This window comes from Excalfactoria chinensis, chromosome 23 (genome assembly GCF_039878825.1).
Source record: "Excalfactoria chinensis isolate bCotChi1 chromosome 23, bCotChi1.hap2, whole genome shotgun sequence".
In the NCBI taxonomy this organism is placed as follows: domain Eukaryota; kingdom Metazoa; phylum Chordata; class Aves; order Galliformes; family Phasianidae; genus Excalfactoria; species Excalfactoria chinensis.
Genome location: NC_092847.1, coordinates 3,682,033 through 3,692,732, shown reverse-complemented (window position 1 = coordinate 3,692,732; position 10,700 = coordinate 3,682,033). Strand labels below are relative to the sequence as shown.

Here is a 10,700-nt window from a genome sequence, read left to right as displayed (position 1 = left end):
GAGAGTTGCTTGGACAACTTTATTTGTATCCCCGCTCCCCAGTAACTGGGTTCTGTACCCGATCCTTATGTAAGGACTCCCCTCCCGAGCTTCCCACACCATGCAGGAAGGAATTGTTTGTTCCATCATAAAGTCTGTCAACAAAAGCTGTAAACATTGAATCAGGTGGGTGGCTTTTTTTTTGGTTGCAGTTTCCTCCAAAGACACACATTCTATTCGTACCAAAGAACTCTTAGGTGACCTTTAATATCCAGTCCCTGACATGTTTATTTCTCTTTAATCCGAAGCGTAAATACCTTGATGTGAATGCATCTCTGAGTGCTGTCTGACACAATCATCATGCTTCAGCCCCCGAGGAGCTTAGAAAGTTCTGGAAACATGCTCCGTTACGTCCCACAGGGGGTATTAAACCTTTGCAAGGTCCATTTTTTGGTCTGAGATCTCTGTTTGTACACCTGCAGCAGTGCAGAACCAGGAGCTCTGCAGCATCTGCCCTATCTGTGCTTTAACAAAGCACCTGCGCCTGCACTGCGTGGGGAAGCGCTTGCAAGAGCAGCTCTGTGCAGGTGGAGCGTGAATGTCAGGCTGTGCATTTTGCTTCCACTTCTGTCTCTGTGTTCGGCCTGTAGCGCTGAGCATGAGTTGAAAGTAATGCTGCAATCTGTTAAGACCTGCCAGCTCATTTTAATAGTCTCACTTAAATGCACAATATCTCCTCGGCTCGCTCGGCTTTGTGAGCGTGGCGGAGGTGAGCAGGTCCTATTTTATCATTAAGACTCTTTCAAGTAATGCTTTCTTTTGGCTTACAAATAAATCAAGGACAGCAGTAAAACAAGAAAGGAAAATAAATCTTCTGATTGATTGCAGCCAGAACGGATTCTTTCAGCTCTTTGCTTTTTACGGTTGAGTTCAGTAATGGCACGGAGCGGTTCTTGCACTTTCCTAGCAAGCTGTCCGTGCTCTCATTCCAAACCATGCACGTGATGTTCTGCAGCTGGCAGGGTCCCACGGGCCCCATGTGGTACTTCTGGGGGGTATCGATCACGAGCAAAGCCAGGCCAACCCACAGGACGTGTCATTTTCCTTCTGAAATGTTCTGAAGGATTTTGATGAGGTTCTCTAAGCCGAAAATATAGCCGTGGTCCGGCCCGTCGTAAGTGGTGTGATTGCATTTGGAGCCTTTAAAAGTGGTGTGGGCAAAGTCTATCATGCGGACATCGACTCTGGAGTGCGCCGTGGTGCAGTTTGTTCTTTGGAAGTGCCCCTGCAGGTGGTTATCCAAAGCTGCCGTGCTCTCCTTGTGCTCCAGTCCATCGTAAATGATGAGAAGTGAGCTGGAGTAGAACCTGTAAGAGCTTTGCTTCTTAATGACGGAGAGCAGAGCTTTCAGCTTCAGGATGATGGGCTCCAGGACATCCGTTCTGAGATGGTTACCGTTGCACAGGAACTGCTGCAGGGTTTGCCTGAATCCCTCGGGTGAAAGTTTCCTCCCATAATATTTGTCCTTGCAGAGAAAATGGCCAGCGTCCGCTTGGTAAACCTTGGGGAGAGAGAGCAACAATGCGGGTTCAGTGGCTGCCTTGCTGTTCGGTTTTTTCCACATGCTAATCCTAATTCAAACATTTCGGACCCAGGCTGAGAACTGGGACGTGGATCCCCTGCGATGGAGCAGTGCTGGCAATGCACTGCAGGCTCACCCACCTCCTGTCTTTCCCAGAGATTTAAACTATTCAATTGAAGCCACTGGTGCAGATTCTTTTTGCGTTCCAATAAATTACCCCTCTGTGAAACCTGCGGAGCTGTAAGTCACTGCCGTGTCATTACTGATTTATGGTGTTTTCCCTCTGGCTACGTTAGGAGTCTGCAGTGGTACAGCAATGCCCCAGCTGTGTTCCTGCTCTCCGTGCAAGCAGCAATAATGCTGTTTTCTTAAACAGAGAGACAAGAAGATGTAGACAGAAATTTGTATGTATGTGAGGCGCTGGAAATCCTGAGTAAGAACTGGAAGAGTGAATGTGGAATTAGCTCACACACCAGTTGTATTTTAAAGGATTATCTGCTCAACAGAAGGATGGCAGAGGCCGGGAAGGGACACAGCATTTGGTGCTGTTTACATTGCTGTGTGTGTTCTGTATAGTCGTCGTCGTCATAATTATCCTTCGGGCGCAGCAGAACATTGTGAAACCCGTTTGAAAACTGTGAATGGAAGAAATGTGTGCTTTCAGTTTCTGGTTGCAGTTTCTGGGAGGGAGGGCAACGATTTTAATCAAGAGGAACCATAACGTTTAGCAGGAAAGGAAGCCTTCCTGCTCGCAGCAATGGGATGAGGCGGCTCAGTGAAGGCATGCGGGGGGCGAGGGATGCCTGCTGCTTTTCCTTGTGTGCAGCAGCCACGAGCTGAGCACACAATAGCAGATGCTGCTGCTTTGTACAGGCAGATCCTCAGCTGCTCCTATGGGCAGCCACCACTTGTGTAAGTAACCCCATCTCCAGAAGGGCAGGGCTGCCCTTACCTGCATCCCACAGACGCGGACGCCCAGCGATGCAGAGGTGCTCTGCTCACACTTCTTGATGTGCCGTGCTTTCTTCTCCTCCGAGGCATCGTCCCCATGCTGCCGGGTTCCCATCTTTAAGTCCAGGATGCAGGGGTAGTTGTATTTCGACACCACGTTTTCAAGCAATAGAAACTCTGAACATGAGTTAAGGGAAACCCAATACTTTTAAATTCTAATTGAAAGAGGTCTTAAATCAGAGCAACTGCTGACGCTCTCCATAATAGCTCACAACTGTAATGAGACTTTCTGAGCCAATTTCACCAACGTGTCATTGCTATGGGCCCCTTGCTGCCGATTGCAGTTAATTTACTGTAGTACAGTCCTACCAATTAAAGCAGCAATAGCTCCTTCCTCTGGTGACACCGTAGCCCTGGGCTGTGGATCCAGCACCTTTCCTCAGCACTGTGCTTACTCCAATGGGTGTGGGGGAAGTTGTTAAACTATTACTCACATGGCTGGTGGGTAATGAAGTGTAATAGGAAAATAAAAGGCCAGGCAGCTGCTAATTCCCACATAGCTGTGTCTTTTAAAGGTATGCCAAGGGGATCTTTGACTTAAGCCTGGGTGTCCTCATATGGGAAATGCTTCTCTTTTTTCCTTCTTATTCAGGCAGTGGGGAAAGAGGGCTGGGTGCTGCTGCAGTAAGCCATACCTCGATGACGAGCTGTTATCTGCAGCCAAGGCAATGCTGGAGGAGAGAGGGGCAAAAGGATACGGTGCAGTTTGTTCTCGTTGTACTTGGAGGACATGCGGTTCAGGTGCTGTCTGTGGCAGTGCAGTCCCCAGGGGTTGGAGCTGTTTTTTTCTGTCTGGTTTCTGTTTGCATCTTCCAGAAGTGAATCTGTGCAGTACTGAAGGTCTGTCCTCAGCCGCATCTTGCCTGGGCAGCTGGGCAGAACACACAAAGGAACACGTTTGGTTTATGAGCTCCAGAAGAGAATTTTCCCTCTCCCTCCTTCCCCCTTTTTGCAGAACCTCCAACTCGATAAGGCAGATTTTCTGGGGCTCTCAGAGGAAACGTATTCATCATGTCCAACCCGCAGAGATCTTTTGTTACTCCGTAAAAGTCATTTTCAGAAAGGCAGCTATTGCTGGATGCCAATATTTTCTTTCATTATAATTTCAAAGTGTGCTTGGCTCCTATCAAAAGCTCCATTCATAGCATCAATGCCCAGGGATCTCTATCTACTGAACAGGCACAACACAGGCAATTGTCCAACAATGGGAATGCTTCCCAGTTTAGAGGGGCTGGCTTTGGGGAAGGAAGGGGGGGAGCAAGGAGGATATTAGCTCTCCTTGTGGGGTCATCTGTCAGTCTTGCCCATCCACAGTCCCTACGTGCTCACACCGAGGGCTGTGCTTTCACAGGAGCAATATTGCACCCTTCAGTCACAGCTGACCTCAGCCTTCTCTGAACCAATTTGAGATGAAAGATGTCTGTCTTTGCAGGGCCTGAGGTCAGGCCATGCTTGCAAGTGCTGTGATGCCCATCAGAGCCAGCCAGGGACAGGGACAGGATGGAATCAGTTGCTGTGTGGCTGCAGCTCTGTCTGCTTAGCAGCACTCCACAGGGAGGAGGTGAGCCACGAGGCCAGCAAGATGGATGCACCTTTTGCTCTCTGAGGATGGACTTTGCTTTAAACCAGTCGTGCCACTAAACCCATCCTGCTCACACCCTACCAGGACTGGGATGGTTCCAGGCAAGGACCAGGAGAACACCAGCAGGGAGCATCCTGCCCTTGGTGCACCCTCACCTGTCCTTGAAGGTCTTGGTGAGCTGCGTGTGGCACCTCTTGACAAGCTCGGTGCTGCTGCTGGTGCTGGCAACCCACTTGTATTTGTGCCATATGTCACTGCTGGTGTTGTCCACGCGGCCGCAGCCCTCGTGCTGTAGGTTGGGACTGGCCAGCAGGGTCAGGTTGCCAAAGCTGTCCTTCTTGAGGTGCACCGAAATGACGCCTGCAGGAAAGGAGGCAAAGCAAACCAGAACGGGGTTAACCCCTGTGATACTGTGGGTGCTATGAGTCCTCCTGGGCTCAGCTTCCTGCCTCGTACTTTAGTGGCCTCATGCTGAGCCCAGGCTGATTTGAGACCCAATAAACACCATCAGTCTGAGACCCTGGAAAATGGCCATGGGCTTTTCTAATGTTCCCTCCCCTCCTTCTGAGAAACCTGCCTGCTCCGAACACCGTGTTCCTTCGTTCTCCATTCCTTCGGGCTCTGTTATGCAGCAGCTGACCCAGCACAGACCCCCTGCCTTGGACCAAGAGCTCCTGACTTATTTATGACGGGAGATTTAGGCTGCACTTTTGAGCACGGGGCAAGGCTGGAAATGCTTTGCATTGGTTGAAAGCAAAGGGAAGGTTGGGGAGCAGGAACTTTACAAAGACAACCAGCATACCGACTGCTTCATTTCATGGCAGAGCCCACAGGAACGAGGGCAGAGGGAAGCATGTGGGCTGGCAAAGCTGCAAGTGTAGGTGATGCCCATATATTGTCATGGACGTGTCCCAAAACCAGGATGACGGCAGGGACTGGATCTGCAGGTGGAGGATCACAACCCCAGAGCGGTGATTATTCATTTCCCCCCTCTGTGCTTGGAAACACCATTGTGTATTTCAGCCCCGCGATTTTCCCTGACTCTAACGAGGATCACAGGGCACAAATGCCACTCGGCCCATCACATATTTAGCCCATCTCAGCCCATCCCTGGCATCAGGAGCGCTGCCTCCGCGTGTCAAATGACAGCGCAGGAATGGCCGTGCGGACGGCTCTGACCTTTCTGGGAAGGGCTGATAACTGCAGTGCTTCGCTCGGGGCAGCTCAGCTCCCGCAGCCTCTGTCAGGGCTGTCTGAGCCTCTCAAGGCAGCGCAGGCATTTTTAGAGCATCGCCCTTTCGCTCTCAGAGGGGATGCCAGCCAAGTGAATCATCCTTGCCCCGATGCTTTCAGGTCTGGCTGCAGCAAGGCAGGTCCAAACGGGATGGTCAGGGCTGTTGGACCAACAGAACTCAGCACTTGAAGGAGGCCCCATTCGCAGCACATGGAGCTGGGTTGGGTCCAGCTGTCCCCAGGGTATCCTCGCATGTTCTGTTACTCACTGTGGGCAGATGCATCTCTGCAGCTTACAAACAAGGCAGCTCTCTTTGCCAGAGCCAATTTGCCAAAGCAAATAAACACGCAAACCGCCTTCTGTCCATTTGAGATTATGGTAAGCAAACACAGCTGGGAGGATTTGCAGGGCCATGGCTGCTGGGTTTTGCTGTCTGAGGGAAGATTCCCTTCCATGAGATTTGGAGCACACAAAAGATGCCCGTAGGTCGTTGGCTTGCAATGTGACCCACGGTGCAATCCCATTGGGTAGGTGGGGGTCGAGGGCACATTTTTAAGCAGCCCTCCGGGTGTGAGGTTTGGATGCTGATATTTGATCAACGCTGCGCGTCACATCAGCATCACACAATGACCCCTGAGCAATCCCCCAGCCTAAGAATAGAGGTGAGGAGTGTGGATGCCTATGGGTGGGGGGGGGAGACCTCGGGGTTGTTCCCACTGATGCTCATCATCCCTATAGGAAAACTTTGGCCCTTGACAAACCTTCCACCTCTTTAATATGCCCGGCATTCAGGGCTGGGACAGCTGGAAGCAGGGAACAAAATGTGTCTCCCTGATGCCAAACTGGAGGAGAGCTGCTATTTTATGACCCCTCGTTGCAAAACACACTGGGACTCGCAATAGAAAGGAAAGAGAGAACTAAAAGGTATTGATAACCCCTGTGCTGATAAGGTGGGAGTGCTTAATGACTTTATAATAGGAATGGAGCAGGGCTCAGCTCTGACACTGAACTCCAGCCCCTGCTGAAGCAAATTGCTCGGAGGAAGCCTGGTTTTCTTTCTTAAGCATCTTTTTAATATCGCCCCATAAATCTACAGAGGCCCCCGACTTTGTGGGGAAGGGAGAGATTGGATGGGAGACCTCAGCCAACACTCGGAGCTCCTTTCTGTGCTGCTGAAGGACCAAGAGATATTTTAAGCTTTTATGTGACAGCTGAGCTTCTCCTCCACCAAACCCAGGGTCAGGAGCAGCAATAGGGAGGGAGGGAGGAAAGGAGGGAGTCTTAAAAGAAAAGGAAATGGGAGGAGCGTGCTTCTTGCACACCAAGCACTGCATTTCCACAGCTAAAGCTGAGACACAGGGTTGAGTTTTGCCTCTGCTTTTCCAGGATCGGTGCCTCCAGGAGCATCTCAGGCAGCACCTGGCTCAGGTGGAGCAGCCGTCAGAGAGATGCTCCGTCCCTCCGTGCTGTTTTGCCTTGGTATGTCATGCTGGCCCTGAGCAGCATCTCTGCCCCTCACGCCGGTGCCAGCCCTGCCCCTTCCCTTGCTCTCCTCCATTCTGATGCAAACCTTCACCTCCTCTAACACCAAAGGCCACGGGGCAAAGGCACCCCTGAGCCCTGCTCCTCCTGCCAGCCCTTTCTCCTCACACACCACTAGTTCAGAGCAGTTGTACTGCGTGGCCCCAACTGCACGGGCAGCTCCTGAGCCAGAACTAACAGCATCACCTTAGCAAAAGGTCAGCACCGAGCTGGAGCAGGCTCCCCAGCTGGGGTTAATGAAATGTTAACGGCATGGAAAAAGAGGTCTATTTGAGGGCTAGCACCCACAAAGGAATGAGAGGTATCCTGCACATGCAGCCAGCTTTGACTCGCCATTACAGAAATAGGCAGCAGGTCTGCCTGGCCTCAGCCCTTGGAGTCAGCACAGCAGCGTGGGGCAGTTTGCATTGGCCATGCTCTGTGTCACTGCTTTTCAGCCTTCCCACACCCACACGCATCAGCCAGCAAGGTCCCCAAAGCAGTGAAGGAGCCAGCCTGGCAGACCAGCTCCTGTGCACCCAGCCAGCAGCACAACCTGCTCTGCACAACACGAGGGGCTCCCAGCTCAGACCCAGCCCAACCGAGCGGTTCCCCCTCACCTCACCTTTGTACTGAGGGGTGAACTGCCTCATGGCCAGGGGCAGCGACTCGTAGAAGCTCCGCTCCTGCAGCACCAGGGGTTTGCAGACCGTGTGCTCGTCGTACTTCATCATGCTCATGTGGCCGCCCACCTGGTGCACGAAGGGCTCCAGGAGCACTGGCCTCCTGCCCTCGCTCTGCCCCACCATGCTGCGTGCTGAAGGCTGCGGGTCAGCAGCGCGGGGCCGTCGCAGTGTGGGTCATTCCCTGCTGCACTCTCGCCCCGTGCAGCTCCTCGGTGTGCTGTCTGCAAGCAGAGGATATGGGAGAGCGTGAAGGCGGGGTGGGGGGGGATGGACCACTGCAAAGCCACCGCCTGCAGTGGGCTGGGAGCAGCCTGGCCTCGTGCACACCGCGGTGCTGGCAGGGAGCCCCGGTGTGACATGTCCCCAAAAGCCCCGATTTAGACCCGTTGGGGGCAAAGGAAACAGAAGGGGATGATGAGAACAGCTATCGAATTAACACGGCAGCCTTGTGAAACCAGCCGGATCAGGGCGTTCCTTGGGCCAGCAATGCTGGGGTATTAATATGCTGTATTAATAACACCCCTGCTGTGAAACAGCCTCAAGTTTGCCTGATGAGGTGGCGCTAATGATGGTCTTAGCCTTTCCCTAAGCCAGAACATTCCCTGTGAATGAGGTTTCTTAATAAAGCCTCCACAGAACCCCTGTCCTTGCACAGCTCCCCTTCTCCCAGCGCTGCCGGGGAGCACTACCACCTTCCATAGCCGTGTTAGTAGCTGACAGTGAAGGTCCTGCACCTGGAGGAGTCGGATGCAGCATGTTGGTGGCACAGGGGGGAAGGAACGCTCCTCCCCACACAGCTCACCCCTTCAGCATCCCCGAGCTGATCTTCCCCCCTCTCTTCCCCCCTCTCTTCCCTATTCTTTCATCACCGCACACCTCGGAGAGGAATCTCTGCTCTACAATTAGCAGCACCAGCTCAGGGAACAAAGCCGACCCGCTCAGATGAGTGCTTTGCAGCCCAGGAAGAAAGCAGCACTTCATAGCCTTTCTGGAAGTGAATAAAGGCATTTAGCCTCGCGTTCAGTTGAAGCAGCTCTCAAAGAGGATTTCTCCCTTCAAAGATGAAGGTTTGCTGTTGGTTTCTTTTTGTTGTTGAGAAAAGCAGGACGCAAAGCAGACCCTGAGCCCCTCTGAAATGGGACACCGGGAATCGCTCCCGTCTGACGGCTCGCGTGGCCGTGAATGCCAGCAGAAATCCACAGCACTAAAAATACACCAAAGTGCAGATTAATCCGCGTCCCTGGCAATAAAACATGAAACCACGGGTAATTTTGTCCTCCGGGAAAAGCGAGATGGCAGCGCAGGCTCTGTGGGTGGAGATGGGTCTGAATATCTGGGGGTCTGCTGTGCTCACTGGGCACAGCTCCGCTTTGGGGCCCAACAGCAGAAGGTGCCGCACAGAGCTCTATTTGCAGCACAGCTTTAATGCAGCCCAATGGAACCAAGCAGGTGATGTACCCCATGCACCCGGCCCTGGGAGCAGCTCTGCCCGTCGGTCCCATTGCATTGACCACAAGGAACATCCCAGTGCTCCCAGCTCTGTGTGCTCCCTAACAGGGCTCACAGCAACGGGCCCCTTAACCGCAGCCAAAGTCAACACCGTGCCGGCAGCGAAACATTCAGCTCTTGGCACAAAACCCTGCTCTAAGCACCCCATAAATCCCGATGTGCAGAGACCCTGAGCTCTTTTATCTTGCATTTCCTCCCTTGAAAGCAAATGACGTTCATAAACTTTACGGCCAGCCCCTGCGTCCCTCACGAATAAGATGCAAAGATACAGTTTGCTGCACTGAAGGATTTGTTTGGCGGCTCCTCCAAGCGTGGGTGGGAGGGATGGGAGCAGATCATCCTGGATGGAACAGCTGCAGAAGCACCCACTGCCATGCTGGGATCTGCACAGTGCCCCGTGGTCTGCAGCACCCACTGGACCCACAGATGGGCAGTGGGATGGGGATGTCACCTCCCCATATCCACACAGCTCTGGGATGTGAGCACCGAGCTGCTCCTGAGCCCTGAAAATAATCAGCTTTTCCACCACGTTCAGCTGCTTCAAAGAAACAATCCTGCACCGATCGATTGCTGGGGCACAAATCAGAGCAATGCAAGCACCCGAAATCTACCCCAGCTCCGGGCTCTGACCTGCCTGTGTCCCTCTGACCTTCCAGCCATTAACTCTGGGAGCTGTGCACACAGACCTGGCTCAGAACCTCCCCCACGCTCCTTATCCTTTGGAGAACTCAAAGCCAACCCTAAACCTCAACCCTGTAGCTAACCCAATGCAAAGCAATGCAACGCAGCCAAACCCAAAGCCACAACGACCACTTTGCACAAACCCCAACATGCTGTCGTCCCTTCCCACAAGCTGTGGCCATGCTTGGAGCACTTCTAACACCACCCCCAGTGCCTCCAAGTGCTCGGCCACCCCCGGTCCCCATCCCTCACCTGCTGGTCTGGCTGCTGGCTCTGGGGTCTCACTGCTGCTCGGTGTCGCTCGAGGATGGGAAATGAAGGAGCAGGGGGAGCCTGCGGACATTTGGGCCATCAGCTGACACTGCAGCATTGCTGGCAGCACTCCGGTATGTCCAGCTGACAGCTGAGGCTGGGAGGGGGAGAAAACAGCCCCTGGTGTTAAAGGAAAACAAAACCATGGGTTGAGGTTAGGGCTGAGGGAGCCCATGGGGCTGTTTGAATCATGGCCGTGCTCTGTCTCCCTTGTGCAATGGCTCCAGAGGGAAACACCTGCAGCTTTATTCTGGTGCATGCAAAGAACTGATGGTGATGGAGGGAGCAGGCTGGAGGCTGCTGTGCAGCTGGGACGGGGCTCGGTGCAAACCAACCCTGCAACTGCTTGCTATGGGAAATGGGCTGGGACGATGCAGGGGATGGTGGGGCACAAGAGCTGTGAGCGCAGGGAGGTGGCAGCAGAATGAACGGGGATGCTGGGGATCGGATGAGTCGATGAGCTCATGGGGCTGAGAAAAGAAGAGGTATTTTCAGGAAGGGGTGAGCCGTGCTGAGCCTGATATAATGCAGCAGCTGAGGGAATTGGGGCACAGAGCCCGGCCCTGCCAGCAGCCTCGTGCAGGAAACTGACACCAGGAGCAG

The 10,700-nt window shown here is 53.1% G+C and overlaps 1 protein-coding gene across 1 annotated transcript; it reads right to left on the bottom strand.

The window, feature by feature from the left end:
• IP6K3 (inositol hexakisphosphate kinase 3) lies at window positions 1-10,422 on the bottom strand. The gene is made up of 6 exons (XM_072356147.1): window positions 10,038-10,422; window positions 7,535-7,816; window positions 4,310-4,514; window positions 3,271-3,443; window positions 2,514-2,689; window positions 1-1,540 (listed from the first exon to the last, which is right to left on the bottom strand). The coding sequence occupies exons 2-6, from the start codon at window positions 7,716-7,718 to the stop codon at window positions 1,076-1,078; spliced, it is 1,203 nt and encodes a 400-aa protein (XP_072212248.1). The 5' UTR covers window positions 7,719-7,816; window positions 10,038-10,422; the 3' UTR covers window positions 1-1,075.
• Window positions 10,423-10,700: the final 278 nt, after the last annotated feature.